Below are 16,546 nucleotides of genomic sequence, written 5' to 3' on the forward strand. Positions count from 1 at the left end.
GAGTCGTTTCCGCCCGACCAGATCGATGGCCCATGGGACCACTATCGTGACCATTGCCTGTAGGAGCTGAGGTGCGGTATCGCACACTCCTGCAGAAACAACAGGTCAGCTTTGACCTTGGCAAGGTAGTCCAAGGTCGCAACACATCGCGCAGTAGGTTTAATGCTACGCACATTTATGGATACAATCTTTAAACCCACTTTTCTAAAGTGACAGCAAAGATTCTCTTGGCACATTTGTGAGCCACCTTCTCCTCAAGCACTTTCAGACACGTGTTTTCCCTTTTACATTCTATTGTACATGTTATTCACTCGCAATTACTTAGTTTGTCTGCATTCATTTTCCAAAGCCTACTTAGTAGATGCAGCATTTTGCCGGATTTTTATTTGGCGGTGGTGGGGGAGGGAAGGAAACAGCAAACAGAATTAGCATAATTTATTCGTAGATGTGGCGTTTTCCGATTCCTATGTATTTTTGCGCTAAATTAATAAACAGGCAAAACTAAACAAAAATGTTCAATAATTTTGATGAACTTAATGGCCAGCCCTTTCACACCATATCATTGTTCTCCGGAAACCACAACAGTAAAGTGGTTGCCCTGCTGGTGATATATATAGGACAAGTGTGCGTTATTGAACTCAGACATTCTGAAGACCTGCTTGCTAGGCTACCAACGGAGAACACAGTTTCTCTCATCTAAACCCAGCCTAGGGGAAAGTCCCCGGACCCGTGGGCAGTAAGTGTCCCGCCTTGAAGCGATCATCCCTGTCTGCAGAGCTTCGCATTGAAAGCGCTAAGAGGTCCCCGGACTGAGCGCGCGAGCGCAGACGGGGTAGCCGTCCGAGCCGGAAGTTACGCAGGTAATGTACGGGGTACATCAACAGCACGGGGCTCATTCTCAGAATGTCCGTTTTTTCTTCCTCTCTCTTCCCGCCCCCCCCACCCCCCAACCCTCCAGCTGCTTGCCATGGAGACCTCGTTGCTATGGCGTCGCTATGGTGACCGTTGGAGGGAATGCGACGTGCTTCCTGTACTGTCAGTATCGCGTCATCGTTTTTTTAAAAAAAAAACACGAAATGAATTTAAAAATCCAAAATAAATTCTCTCTATAATTATATATAATAAAAGCGATCGGAAAACCGGGATAGGAATTATTTTATCGAGGCGCTCGGCCGAGGTCACGTGCTGGCGGGCAGCGGGCGGTGTGAGTGAGCAGGCGTGGAAAGGGGCCGGGCGCTGAGTTTGTTTGGGACCAGGGAGGCAGCTTGGGCCCGGAGCCGGCATCATGCTCGGGCTCGGACAGTGCCCCAAGGCCCGGCTCTCCGGCTATGTGGAGGATTATCTGGAGAGTGTGGAGGCGCTGCCTCTGGAGCTGCAGCGGAATGTCTCCCGGCTAAGGGAGATCGACACGCAGTACCGAGGTGAGAGCGGGGCCCGGGGAGGGGAGCGGGGGGGAGAGACACGGGGGGAGAGAGAGTGAGAGAGACCCGGGGAGGGAGGGGGCGATCCCCGGGGAGGGGCGGTGGGGGGAGAGACACGGGGGGAGAGAGAGAGAGAGACCCGGGGAGGTGGGGGGAAAGGAGGGAGGGGGCGATCCCCGCGGATGTGGGGGGGGTGGGGGGGGGAGACACGGTGGGGGGAGAGAGAGAGAGTCCCGGGGAGGAGGGGGGGGGGAATGAAAGGAGGGAGGGGGCGATCCTCGTGGATGTTGGTGGTGGGGGGTGGGGGGGGGGGGTGGGAGACACGGGGGGAGAGAGAGAGAGAGACACAGGGGTGGAGAGTGTGTCCCGGGGAGGTGGGGGGGGGGGGGGGGGGGGGGTGGGAGACACGGGGAGAGAGAGAGAGAGAGAGTCCCGGGGAGGTGGGGGGGCGATCCCCGGGGAGCGAGGGGGCGATCGATCGATCCCCGGGGAGGGAGGGGGCGATCGATCGATCCCCGGGGAGGGAGGGGGCGATCGATCGATCCCCGGGGAGGGAGGGATCGATCCCCGGGGAGGGAGGGATCGATCCCCGGGGAGGGAGGGATCGATCCCCGGGGAGGGAGGGATCGATCCCCGGGGAGGGAGGGATCGATCGATCGATCCCCGGGGAGGGGGGGAGCGAGTTTCTGAAGATAGAATAGCTTGATATCAGCAATGAATGAAGCCGTTGAAGATGGTTGTCCCTAATATCCTGCAGCTGTGATATCTAACCTCTGACAGCCAGAGCCGTCATGTACCTTTGTTTCCTGTATGATGTTTCCCTTTGGAGAGTTTTTCCTTTGACCCCCATTGACTTCAGTTTTGCTGGAGCTCCTTGGTGTCACACATCGTTGAATGACACCTTGATGTCAGACAGCTACTCTCATCCTTGGTACAAATTGTCCTGAAGTTTTATTATGACAGCTTAGCTTCTGGTAATGCGTTTGTTCGAACATACTGAGGGTGCAAATCTAAACTAACATGATTTTGTTTCTTATAAACTGCTGTGGCTTAAAAACAAGTTGCGTAGTATTTGTGGCACGGAAACAGACCATTCGGTCCAACAGGTCTCTGTCAACATTGCTCCACATGAGCTTCCTTCTAACCCGTCAATGTATTTTTCTCTTTCTTTCTCCTGCTTATCTAGCTTCTCTTTAAATGCATCAGTGCTTTGACTTCAAATAAGCCTTGTGATAGCAAGGTCCACATTCCAAAGACGTTTCTCCTGAATTATCTATTGAATTTATTAGTGACTATCATGTATTTATGACCTCTAGTTTTGGTCTTCCCTATCAGGTCACCCCTCAGTCTTCCCCTCCCAAGCCATCCCTCCCAGTCTGGTTAATCGTTCCTGATAGGCGTAGCTTCTCAGTTCTGGTATTATTCTAGTAAATCTTTTTGTTTTTATTTTTGTTTGTATCTTTTTAGTTTTTATTTAAGTTTTGAAGCTGACTGGTGTTTATATCGCTGCAATTTGTGCTGGCTCAGTATAAAAATGTGTGTATTGGCAGTGAGAGACCAGCTAATGTTAACATAAAATGTAGCAGCCATTCAAAAATAAAAGGCTGAAGAGGCCTCATTTCTTTCATTCTGTGCTTTGTAGCTCCTCTGCATGTAGAAATTTCTGTAAGTGTGGTCAAATGTAGTTTAATTTTATTTTAATATACTGGGAACCGATTACAGCCCAGAGTACTGATGAATGTTAAAATAACATCACGCTAATTGCTACTTAATTTGCAAACATAGATTTTATTTCCCTGTTTCAGAAGTTTTGAAGGAACTCGATGATGCTTATGAAAAGTATAAGCAGGAAACAGACATTACTCAAAGGAAGCGACTGCTGCATCATCTTCAGCGAGCACTAATTAACAGCCAAGAGCTGGGAGATGAGAAAATTCAGATTGTCTCACACATGAGTGAGCAGGTGGAGAATTGTGCAAGGGAGATGGATAGTCACTCAGAATGTTTTGAGGACCCAACCGAACATGAGAAGTCTATTGAGAAAGTCAAAATGGAGGTGTCTCAAACAGAAAGGCCTTCCAGAAGGCTGCGTAGACCGAAAAATGGTGAAAATCGTGAATTGTGCCATATTGGTAATGAAACTGAAGAGGGAGAGGAGCCCCCTAAAGAGAAAAAATCAAAATCTGCAAAAAAGAAGCGCTCGAAAGCTAGACCAGAAAGGGAAGTCTCTCCTATTGACTTTCCAATCGATCCTAATGAACCCACTTACTGCCTCTGCAACCAGGTGTCTTATGGTGAAATGATAGGTTGTGATAATGACGAATGTCCAATCGAGTGGTTTCATTTTTCTTGTGTAGGATTAACGTACAAGCCAAAAGGTAAATGGTATTGTCCAAAATGCAGAGGTGATACAGAAAAGACAATGGACAAATGCATTGAAAAATCAAAAAAAGATAGGAAGTCAAGGTAGTGCCTACCAGAAATTTTAAAAGTTTTTCATTACTTCTGTCATCATGTATAAGAATATTAGCTTAAATTGTATGTGTAACTATGCAATAATTTTTACTATTAAACATTGCTGAATTATGACTAATGTATATTGACTCGTGCACCTAAACAGTGTTTGTGAAGAAATGCTTATTTAAACAGATTTTAAATAGGCAGAAATGTTTTCAGTAGCTGAATTCAGATATATCTGTGGCATAATGTGTAGAAAGATTATAACACTTAAACTGGACAGTACCATCTTTAAGTTGAGACCGGGAGCAGTAAATTATCTCAGTTTAGTGTAATGGTACAGTAGATGGGTCAGATATAATTTATGTAAGCTGTAGTATAGCCTGTAGTCCTTCAGGTTAGTCTGACTAACAACGATTAAGTGCCAGCACCGGAGTATTGCAATACTTTTCAGATTTTGGCGCCCTATTTAGTATAACTTTTAGCTTGTACTTGACAAGTGGTTTCTTACAGGAAGCTGCATTTTTGTGTGAGGACAGTTCCAACATCATTATTCTGAGAGGAGCAGAAAATTATTTTTATCCTGGCTCATATTTGTACCTCAACCACTATCACATCATCGCCAGAATGAAAGTCAGCTGTGAGGCATTGGACTGGAAGTCCATGTAGGTCAGCACTTTTATCCTCATTTGGCTTTCATAATCCCCACAATAAATGCAAGTGAAATTCTCTTGTATCCCAAAACTCATGAAAAAGCCATTGTCATTTCTAGGAATGATAGTGTATAAATTAAAATATGTGGAAGTGTAGAAAAACTAAACAAAGCTGAGAAACCTAACTTAATCATCTTGGGTAAGCAACCAATCAGCAATAATTTTTAAATTCTTTGAATTGCATATCCTTAGTGATTGTAGAATAGTGGTAATGTTACTGGCCTTGTGATCCAGAGGCCCAGCTAAATCTTCCAGAGGCATGAGTTCAAATCCCACCATGGCAGCTGGGAGGTGTTTAAGTTCATTTAGTTAATAAGTCTGGAATAAAATGCTAGACTTGTTAATAATAATGAACCTGATGTCCTCTTGGGGAGGAAATCTGCCATCCTTTCCTGGTCTGGCCAACATATGACTCCAAACCCACAGCAATGTGGTTAACTCTTAACTGCCCTCTGAAATGGCCTAGCAAGCAACTCAGTTCTCAAAGGCTTATCACCAACTGTTCAAGGACAATTAGGGATGGGCAATAAATGCTCTGATTGCCAGTGACATTCACACCCCAAGAACAAATACTAACAAAGCTGTTAGTGGGTGGATTCAGTGTACAGTTAATGGATAGTGTTGTGTCGGTGGCCTGGTACCTTTGAGCACTGCTGTGCCAGCATAATGTTGACATGTAGTTTCAAGCTCTCAAGCCACTGATCTTGCAACAGGGAGCCACTCCACAGGATAAGGAAATTTGGAGGGCCCTTCATGTGTCTGTCAGGCTGGTCAGCTAATAGCATCAACATTGATGTAGGCATATATGACCTTCCTTCCCCTACCCAACCATCCATCTAGCTGCAGGCACTTGGAGCTAGGAAGAAAATAACATTTTATGTCCATACAAAAGGGCATATTATATAGTACCGCTATAGTACTATGTATAGTGTGACACTTAAAGTGGTTTGCAAAAAGATGTGGGATTGTGCAGTGATATCAGTGTTGATCATCTCTCTACTTGCCTAAAACAAAATGCAAATCCATTTTACAATAGTCAAAATCACAGGATCTGTAATGGAGTAGTTAAGCTGGTTTTTTTCAGAAATTGAGTTTTTCTGAACATTGTGACAAAGTCCCTTCAAGGTGCGGTTAATCCCATGACTACGTTAGTTATATCGATTCCTTGTACAATATACTGATAGAACAATAGCATTATTTTGTTTTGAGATATGAAATGTGAAGATAATAAGGAAATAGAAACTGTTCATTCAGTACACAAGTTAAGGACATTGAAAAATAATTAATTAAAATAGTCCAGGTGCTGCTGTAAGGGAAACGTATAGATAGTGTGAACGAATCACTTATGCTGCTGGCTTCTAAACAAACATAAGATGATGCACCAATCCATTCACTAACATCGAATGTTCAACAACAGTTCAACAACAACAAACTCAGATTTTATTTGGAAATTTCAAACCATGTAAACAGATTGTTCTGAATGAAGATTTAATTCATTATCTGGCAATTAAAAGATACTGAACAGCAAGAATTCATCCTGGAAGCATTCAATTCTAGAAATTAAATAGGGTGTCTGTATTTCAGTGGAACTGTTCTGTTTCAGCATTAATGACTACTATTATAGACTTTTTGCAACTTGTGCAAAGTGTACAAGCAGAAGTTCCTTCAAAATTCAATAATGTTAAAATGGCACCATCTATCACAGGATCCCCTCAATTCGATGTACTCAATGCAGCTTGTTCAGCCCAACCAATGGTTAAAATATGTAGACTTGGGCTTGGGTAAGACACTTATTTAATTAGAATTGTCGTCTTCCTCACTGCCACTAGATGCTTCTTCAAACATATCCCGTCCTGCGGAACTTAATTGAAGTTTGTTATTCGATGTCAGCTTTAAGGTGATTAGGACAGGAGTGTTGCTCATGCCAAGAAGAATGAGGTTGCTGTCAAGTGCTAGAGTCATGCTCTGAATGACACTGTCAGGTGTAAAAACTGACAGTACTGTGCCACAATCAAGGTCCCATATACTCACATCACCTGAGACAGGAGAGAGAAGGAATTGGTGAACATCATATTTTAATACAATTAAACAAGTATTTATGGTGCTAATAGATACAGTACTATTACCATAGAATAGGTACAGTACTCCAAGGTCAAACCACTGTGTATGGGTCCCCATAGTTCAAGGTCCTGATTCTCCAATTAAAATACCACAAGCAAAGAGGAGGGAAGAGGACTGAAGTCTTCATTGGGGAGGTGGTGTGAAGATTTTTGAAATATAAAAGTTGCTCCACTCTTTGATTTAGTGGGAGATAGCGACACATAATTTTTTGAAGTTAGTATTTTGTTCTCTTGCCTCCTTTCCGTTTGAAGAAGCAATCTCATCATACATGTTACGGATGGCCCAGATGCAACTGGCCTCTACCAGTACTGTTCTTCAGCTGCTCTGAGGTGGACAGAGGTGCCTGATGATAGTTGGCTTTTGCTTTGTTCCTAATTAAGGCATTTATAGTTCAAGTTATCTCCCTATATGGAGAACCATAGCTACAGATCTACATTTTACCATCATCATAGTATGGCTTAATGGAGCTCTGTCACTTTTTGCTTCTCTATTTAGCCCTTAGCAAGTGACAATTTATGTTAATTCAGTGCTGATAATTAGCTTTTACAAGTCCTATACATTTGTATTGTGCTGCAGGCTATTAGACCTGGATCACCGCTTACTTGATGGAATGCCTGTGGTCCACCACTTTGGAGTTGCTAGCCTCCAGTGTGTTCATATGGAGTCAGTAACCAATTCCATTGTGTGCTTCCCTGTAGTCAATGAAGAAAATGGTGTGGCTGAAAACAAGAGCAGTTCTCCATGCTGTTCGGCAGCCAAGGAACTGCTACCTTCTATAGTAAGATATTAACTGAGACCTGGGCAGGTCACTAAACTATAGTTTTAAGCTACAGATTAGTGATGAATAATAAGAAAATTACTTTTGGTGGGGAAAGGAAGAATTTAATCCCAAAAAACGTGGTTAAAGCCAGACATACTATTTTTAAAAGGGAATCAACTGCACATACCTGCCAGAACAATAGCTTTCGATCCATCATCTGTCAAGTGCACTGTACTGTTTGTTGTAAATTTAAGGTTTTCATATCCTGGGATAGTCTTGTGCCCTTTTCTGAATGGATCCCACACTTTCAGCCTTTTTAATGAAAGGGAGGAGAAAAAACACTCACTACATTTTGACTTGGCGTGCATCTAAAAACCAAAGAGCTCATGTTGTGACCCTAGTGGTGAAGTGTTAAGATTGCTATTCTAGAAAGGCTAGTCACTTCTGTGCCTGAATGAACTGACTGCATAGCAAAATACAAAGTCAGCTTGTTAAGTTGGTGATATTCCTGGAAGAACGTGCATGGTGCACTGAGAGCATCATGTTGCTGAACAGCATCCTGTCGGGTGTCAGCAGATCTGGAAATGATGCTGGCTAATTGCTCATTGCTATTGTGCATTTTTGGTGCATTGTGACCACTGGGGTGACATGAGGGGTTTTGTGGCATTGGCTGATAAAGACCGGAAACAAGTAATGGCAACCTGGCGTCTTTCAAAGGGGCCGCCCACATGTTTTATACAATCTTCCCTGAAGCATCAATTGTAATTAACAGGTACCACAGTTTGAATCTTTTGGAGGCCTTGTGTAGTACACTACTTGCATTGTAGACATAGAATGTAACAGGTGTATTGTAGGCCTGAAGTGTCCCTGGTCAATAATACAGGCGGATGGTACCACTCCAGTACAGTGTTTTCAGCTCAACAGCTCTTGTAAAACACTGTTCCTTAACACATGTAAATATATAGGAACCTGGAAATGGATTGCATGATTGTGCCTCACAGAGCATCTATGCATGTGTCCCCAAAGTATAACGGAGAAACCCAAAAATGCTTTTGATTTTTTTCTCAGATCTCATCTTAGCTGGAGGCTATGATTCTTTCAGGAGTACATTTCTACAGTGACAGATTACATTAGATACTTTCAAAGTATTTCACAAAGGTGAAAAATAATCATACACTGAGAAATGGAATATGAAAGATTAAGAATGGTGACAGAAAGAATGTATTGTTGTAAGAAATTGTCCCAAATAGAATCTATGAACTCATCCTCCAGGCTACTTTTGCCAATTATATCCTTCCAATCCATATGAAGATTAAAATTGCCCACTTTTATTGCAGTACCTTTCTTACAAACTCCAATTATTTATTGATTTATATTCTGTTCTACAGTGTAGCTAATGTTAGGGGGCCTATAAACTACTCCCACAGTGACTTACTTTGTTATTTTTTAACTGATTCTATATTTCACCAAACTGATTCTATATTTTGATTTTCCAAACCAAGATCATTTCTCACTATTGTACTGATCTCATCCTTTGTCAACAGAGCTACCTGTCCTTTCGAAATGTCAAATACCCTTGAATATTCATGTCCCGGCTATGGCCACTTTGCAACCAGGTCTCTGTATTAGCTATTATATCATACTTATTTCTATCTGTGCAATCAATTCATCCATTTTGTTACAAATGCTGTGTGCATTCAGAAAAAGCCTTTAATTTTGCCTTGTAACTTTTTTCCCTACTCTGATATTATTTGTTGGTGCACTTTTATGTTCGTATGCTCTGTCCCTTCCTCTCGCACTCTGGTTATCATTACCTGTAACACTATCCTACACTTTTGCCTTGTCCTTTCTCTTCAACCTTCCAAATATCCCCTCATCTGAACCCTTCACCCATCCCCACTATAAAGTTTAAAGCCCTCTCTGCAACCCTAGTTATGTAATTCACCAGGACACTGGTCCCAGCACAGTTCACGTGAAGGCTGTCCCAAAGGTATTCCTCCCTCCCCAGAACTGATGCCAGTGTCCCATGAATTGAAACCCATTTCTCCCACACTAGTCATTAAGCCATGTATTCAGCTCTCCGATCTTATTTACCCTATGCCTATCTGTTTGTGGTCCACTAGCCTCTTATACTCCCTCAGCGCAACAACCTCTTTCTTAGTCCTACCTATTCATTGGTACCCATATGGACCACAAAACTGGATACTTCCCCTCCCACTCTTAAGTTCCTCTTCAGCCTGGAGAGGATGTCCTTAATCCTGGCACCAGGCAGGCAATACAGCCTTTAGGACTCATGCTCTCAGCTACAAACAGTATCCCCCTAACTATATCATTGCCTAGTACAACTACGATCCTTTTTACTCCCCCCACTTGAATGACCCATTGCACCATGGTGCTGTGGTTAGTCTGCTCATCCTCCATGCAGTCTCTGCATTCGTCCACATAATCTGCAAGAATGTCAAATCCGTTGGATGATTCATTGCAGCGTTCAAAGCTCAGACTCTAGCTCGTCAGTTCCTCGAGCTGTGGATACTTGCTGCAGATGTGATGGCCGTTCACACACGTGTCTGCCAGGTCTCTCATGTTACAGCTGCACTGCATCATCTGCCCTGCCATCTTTATTGTGTTTAACTAATTAGGTTCCAACTTTAGAATTATCATTCTGATTATTTGTAGTCATGGAGTTAAACTAGTACACTATAAATTTACTATAATACTTTTTATCCCCAGTATCCGTTTAAATTACTGCCCCAGTTAAGAGAGAATTTTCTTTTAAAATCCACCAATCACCTACCTGCTCATCTAATTAATGCCTATAGGCTTCAGGTCTTTGGTTTTGCTGTCTCCGGCTCCCTCTCTTGGGCCACTTCCTTTTTGTAAAAGGACAGAACAGCACCTCCTCCCTTGCTACACTGAATTCCCTGTTTTTGTTTTGGATTTCCAGCATCCGCAGTAGTTTTTTGTTTTTATCTCTGTGTTTAATTGACTGCCACTCCTCTTCAAGAAATGCCTACCTTGAAGAAGTATTGCTCTGCTCTCCGACCGGATTTCCGCCTGCCTGTCTTTTCTGCCTTGTTATATTTCACCCCTCTCCTAACTTCACTCAGTTCTGCTGAAGGGTCATGAGGACTTGAAACGTCAACTCTTTTCTTCTCCGCCGATGCTGCCAGACCTGCTGAGTTTTTCCAGGTAATTCTGTTTTTGTACTGAATTCCCTCATTTACCAAAATACCAGATTTAAACAGCTGGGCTTGCTGCCCTCAGTCTTGAGCTGCACCTTCGGGATAATGACCATCTATCAAACTGTTTTTCTTAAAAGCATTTGCAATTTGAATCCATCACCAATAGAAGGCAGCAAAGGATAATCTAATCCAACCGATGAAGTGGACTGAATATGACTTGATTGCAGCAATGACAACTTATATAGCACCTTTAAGGTAGTAAAATACTTCACAGGAACATGTTGAAGCAGAATTTGAGCCCACAGCAGATGAGGTATTAGGGAAAATGATTAAACAGGTAGGTTCTAAACATATTAAAGGAAGAAACAGAGATGGGAAGGTTTAGGGAGACACTTCCAAAGCTTACAGCCTAGGCACTGAAAACCACCATGGATGAAGCGATTAAAATTGGGATGTCTAAGAGTTCTGAATTTGAGGAGCACATTTATCCTGGAGAAGGTTGTAGCGTTAGGCAGAAGCATAACTCTTGAAGGATTTGAAAACAAGAATGTGAATTTTAAAATTGAGCCATTAACCAGAAGCCAAGCTGGTGAGCATGGGTGATGAGTGAACAGTGCTTGGTATGAGTAAAAACATGGGCAGCAGAGTTCTGGATGAGCTCAAGTTTAGGATGAGTGGAAGATGGTAGGTGGCCAGGAGTGCGTTGGAATATAACCGAGAGCCAATCAAGACGTGGAAGAGTGTTTGGCAGATGAACTGAGACGGACAGAGATGAGGCCAAGCGTTTGCAAGCATTTTTAGCTAGAAGTGCCAAGTGCCATGTCATTCCAAGCCCTACCGACCTCCCAGCCCATCTCCAGAGTGCTGACAAGATCCCACTCGTGCTGTTCACGGTTTAAGCCTGAAGTGACCTTTTAATTTAGTCAAAGGGCTCTTCTCCCCACTATGTCTTCCTTGCCCACTTGTCCCACCACACTGGCTATATGCTGGAGAATATTCTTGTCTTGTTTAATTGCAGTGAAACATTTGTATTGTCAAGTGGAGCTTGCATCATGCATTACCTGTTTGCTTTCACAACACCAAACACAATCCGGTCAGCAGTGCTCGTGATTGCAATGCAACAGACGTTTGGTTCATTTTTTAAACGCTTTCTCACCTAAACATAAACATAATTTTTTTAAAAAGTTTTAATTTACAACACATATGAATGTTTGCATTTTTCTATCCATCTGTGAGAACGTACATGCTTATATGACTTGCACTTGTATGACACCTTCCTACATCTGGATACATTCACATTCAAAACATATGGTACAGTGTCAGTTGTACCACAGTGTTAGTTGTGGCTCAGTTGGTAGCATGTTTGCCTCTGAATCACAAGTTCTGGGTTTGAATCCTACTCCAGGAGCACAAAAAATCAAGGCTGACACTTGACATACACAGTATAGGCATGTCAAATTATAAACTTTCAGTTAATACTTACAAAAATCGGACAAAAACAAGCTGTTAAAATGGCTGCTGCAAATCTTATGGCATTTGGACGATAGACAGTATCAAGTCTCTGGCGAATACCTGGGTCAAAATCATGGAACTCCCTTCCAACAGCACTGTGGGTGTACCGACACCACATGGACTGCTATGAAGAAGACAGCTCACCACCACCCTCTCAAGGGCAACTAGGGATGGACAATAAACATGCGTCCAGCCAATGAAGCCCACACTCCCTCAATGAATTTAAAAATGAGCATGGGAAGGGTCCCTCACAGCCATTTGTGGAATTCACATATCTAATTGTTTAAGGATGGGCCAATACCTAAAGACTGCAGAGCTTCTAGGCTACCTGCCTCCATGGGCAGAATTTTACATCCTGTGGGTGGGCGTGCACCGACCCGATCAGGTGTGAAATAGCGCACGATGACATTAGGCGAGCGTCCCAACGTCATCGTGCACTCGCACGATATTTCAGTCGGTGGGTGTGCGCAAGAGTTGGCAGTGCTTCTGCCGACAAGAGGCCTATTAAAGCCATTAAAGTTTCAATTAATGTGGATTTTTCACTGCCCGTCCAACGTTACGGTTGGCGGGCGGGCAAATCGGACAGGCGGCCTTTGCATTTTTGAGGAAACCTCATCCAAGGGCGGGGTGAGGTTTCCGATATTAATTTAAAAAAATCTTTGGGCAGAATTTTTATTATCTATATGTTCAGGTGATTGAGTCCTATGAGGGGACATTTTTTTCAGAATTTCATCATCTTTATTTTTGGATTTAAAATTCTATAACTTCCTGAGGCAGCGCTCTGCCTTCAGGGAGCTTTCATTCTGTGCTCCCCCGCGCTGACGTCTTTCCAGGTATTTTTATTTTTGTTTTAGAGATAAACAGTGCATGGCAGCAGAGTCAAAAGCAGGAGGGAGACCAGTCACATTTACGTTGAGAGAGGGATTATGTGGTGCAGGATCCTTACGAGGGTGTTCGCCCTCCGACCTCACCATCAATGCAGGTCCATGTCCTCACCAATCAGTGTAATGGCACATTCCTCAAAGTGAGTGAGGGGCCTAATTGGGCCACTCCAGCCCCCTGTAGTGGTCTGGGACCTCTGCTGATGTGAGCAGGCTTTGCCTGCATGAAAACAGATGGAGAGAGTGTGAGCCAAACACATGGCACTGCGTGGAATGTTTGTGTGGTGAGCGGAGCCATGGACGGGATGAGGATGTGAGCTCAGGAGGCCTGATGGAGATGTGAGGGCGTGTGTGAGAGTTAGTGATGTTGTCCCTTGAGGTGTGAGATCCCAATGGATGTGTGATGGGTTTGAAAGTGTGTGAGTTGAGAGTAATGAGAAGAGTGACTTACTCTGGCGGAATGGATGAGAACATTCAGCTGGGTGGCTGTCCTCTTTTGCAGGGTATTGTTACTGACCACCGCTGCCATCGCCCCCCATGCCAGATTAGTGAGGTTGCTGCCCATCCTGTGGCCAGAGCGGGGGTAGAGGATATCACGGCAAGCCACCTCTGTGTCCTAAATGCGCTTGAGGGATGTGTCATTGAACCTGGGGGCCGCAGTCTTATTGCCTTTCAGGGCCATGTCTTATTTGCAGCAGTCTTGGGCTAGAAGCAGAGAGAGGTGTTTGTGTGGCTGGTCTTTAAATATGGCGCCCGGCATGATGAAGTGGCGAGGTGATGGTGTGGCGGGGGAATGGGAGCCTGCCCACCATGGAAATGGCGTGTTTCCCAGGAATGCATAATTAATGCGGTGGGTTTGGGACGATACGGCGTGAAAAGCAGTCATTGTGGCCGGCAGGTAAAATGTTGTTTTATCTGCCCGCTACTGCACTTAGTGCAAATCTGAGACGATGCCGCCCAGATTGTCTGGTCATTATCATGTTGCTGTTTGTGGGAGTTTGCTGTGTGCATATTGGCTGACACGGTTCCTACATTATAATAGCGACTACACTTCAAAAGTACTTCATTTTCTGCAAACCTCTTGAGGCCTCCAGTGATCATGAAAAACGCTATATTTATACAAGTCTTTCTTCTCTCATACAAGACAAGTTACTCAGTGTAATGAATGTTATTACATGGCAGCCATTTTGCATACAGCAAGGTAAGCTACTGGCAAATCTATTTTCATTGATAAAGGAATGTCATCCAAGACACTTGGAAAACTCCCAAATCTGTTTCAAATAATGCCTTAGTTAATGTCTTCTCCAAATGACTTGACTTGTACAGTCGATCATAATTCACCATCTTTATTTAACTGAAAGTCAAAGTAAGAAAAAGATCTTCTGGTGCCCTTGATGTCCTCAGGACATCCCAAAGTGCTCTGTAGCCAATGAAGTGCTATCGAATTGTGGGGTGGAATTATCCCAGATTTGCACCAAGTGCAGTAGCGGGTGGGAAGAATGACGTTTTACTCACCGGTCGCAGTGGCGGCTTTTCACACCGTATTGTCCCAATCCCGCTGCATCAATTATGCATTCCCGGGATACACATTGCTTCGATTCGCCTGCCACACCGTCACCTCGCCACTTCATCACACCAGGCACCAAATTTAAAGTACAGCCATGCTCAGTGCTTCCAGGCCAGGACTGCAGCAAAGAAAACATGGCCCTGAAAGGCAAGAAGACTGGAACCCTCAAGTGCCTTTTGGATGCCGTGGAGGTCCACTGTGATGTCATTTACCCCTGCTCTGGCCGCAGGAGGGGCAGCTACATTACCACTTTGGCTTGATAGGTGATGGCAATGGTGATCAGTGCCAATGTTGCACAGAAGAGGTTGACTATCCAATGAATGATCTCATCCGTGCAGCCAGGGTATGACAAACATCTCACCACTCTAAACTCACACACTCAAGCCCATCACACATTCACTGGCATCTCATTCGCTGCCAGCTCAAGGGACATCACCACCTGTTCTCAGAGAAGTGATGAGTCCAGTGGCCTGGCCTTATGATGACATGTTGATGTATTACAATGAAATTTCCGATGTCCAATGGTGGGGAACATGGCCCGCCATCGATGGGCTGAGTGGACGATCGTAAACTGGTTTCATGTCATTATGAAACCAATTTTTGGCCTTCTTGCCATATTCTCTGCCACACCACCGAACACACCTGATGCCAGTGGGCACAGAAAATCCCGGCCGTGGTCACTGTTGTAATGTTGGGAGATTTGCACACGTTCCATAAACAGCAATGGGATTCATGACTGGGCAATTTCTTCCAAAGATGTTGGACGAGGGATAGATTTTAACTAGGACACCTTGTGAATGCCCTTACTCTTCTTTGAATGGTGCAATGGAATGTTTTACATTCAATTGAGAGAACAGATGAGGTCTTGGTTTAATGAAATACCCCTGACATTGACAACTACTGCACTGAAGCATCAGACCAAAGTATGTGCTCAAGTCTCTGGAACGTGGCTTGAAACCACTACCTTCTGGCTTCGAGGCAAGAATCAAGACTGCTCTTTCTTTCTTTTTCTTTGGAATTCACTCCCTAGATCCTTCACTCTTCCTCTGGAATTTCAAAAGCATTCTCAAAACCTTTCTCCGTCCCTTCCCGCTCTATTTCTCTCCAGTTGGGCAGAGAACATGGCCGCCAGCAATGACCCACTATACTTAACAAAATCCAGAATGTGGTGACATTGGGCAGCCAAATGCAATACTTCTATTGCTCGCCTATATGTGAGTTAGGACAGTAACATAAATATCCACTGTTGAGTATACCGAAATTAAAAATGAAAATGTTGTAAATACTCAGCAGGTCTGGCAGCATCTGTGGAAAGAGAAACAAAGTTAATGGGGAGAATTTTGCCATCCTGCACGAAGCACTATGGGGTTGGGTTGGGTTGGGTTGGGGGGGTGGGGTGGTGGTGGTGATAAAATCAATCAGGGGGGAAGCTGTGCCTAATTAGCCTCCCAGCCACATTCTGCCGTCAGGGAATTTTACCAACAGTGGAATGGCTTTGGATAGGCTTCCCACCTTAAGGAGGCGGGAGGTAAATTTAAATATTCAAAAGCCCTATTGAGGGCCACTTTACCAGCCTGTCGACAATTTGCGGATGTTGGATTGGACCCCGCCCTGTCAAGTGGGGAGGTTGCTAGCTGAATGCAGGCAGCCTCCCAAGTGGCAGCTCGGGGAGGGAAGTATTTTTTTATTCAAAGAGGATGGCACTACAGGCCGGGAAGACAGCCCCCAGAATCACAGCGATTACCTCAAAGGGGTTTGATTGACAACGGAGTCAAGAATTATGGGGGACAGGCAAGTAAGTGGAGTTATGGCCACATCAGATCAGCCATGACCTTATTGACTGGCAGAGCAGGCTCAAGGGGCCGAATGGCCTACTTCTGCTCCTACTGCTTATATTCTTATGTTCCCCTCCATCAATATAATTTTTATGTT

General features: G+C 44.1%; 2 protein-coding genes across 2 annotated transcripts in view; one reads left to right on the forward strand and one right to left on the reverse strand.

Annotated features, from left to right (window-relative positions):
- The first annotated feature begins 985 nt into the window (after positions 1-985).
- Positions 986-4,010, forward strand: ing2 (inhibitor of growth family, member 2). The gene is made up of 2 exons (XM_078561855.1): positions 986-1,421; positions 3,227-4,010. The coding sequence occupies exons 1-2, from the start codon at positions 1,286-1,288 to the stop codon at positions 3,889-3,891; spliced, it is 801 nt and encodes a 266-aa protein (XP_078417981.1). The 5' UTR covers positions 986-1,285; the 3' UTR covers positions 3,892-4,010.
- Positions 4,011-6,011: 2,001 nt separating this feature from the next.
- The window catches only part of LOC144689893 (uncharacterized), a 171,333-nt gene continuing 160,798 nt past the window's right edge, over positions 6,012-16,546 (reverse strand). Inside the window, exons 29-31 of the mRNA XM_078557388.1 lie at positions 11,716-11,810; positions 7,660-7,784; positions 6,012-6,627 (exon numbers count right to left, since the gene is read on the reverse strand). Coding sequence (XP_078413514.1) covers positions 6,386-6,627; positions 7,660-7,784; positions 11,716-11,810 — 462 coding nt within the window. The 3' untranslated portion in view covers positions 6,012-6,385. The remainder of the gene's footprint in view (positions 6,628-7,659; positions 7,785-11,715; positions 11,811-16,546) is intronic.

The sequence above is a fragment of the Cetorhinus maximus genome, chromosome 2 (genome assembly GCF_964194155.1).
Source record: "Cetorhinus maximus chromosome 2, sCetMax3.hap1.1, whole genome shotgun sequence".
Classification (NCBI taxonomy): Eukaryota; Metazoa; Chordata; class Chondrichthyes; order Lamniformes; family Cetorhinidae; genus Cetorhinus; species Cetorhinus maximus.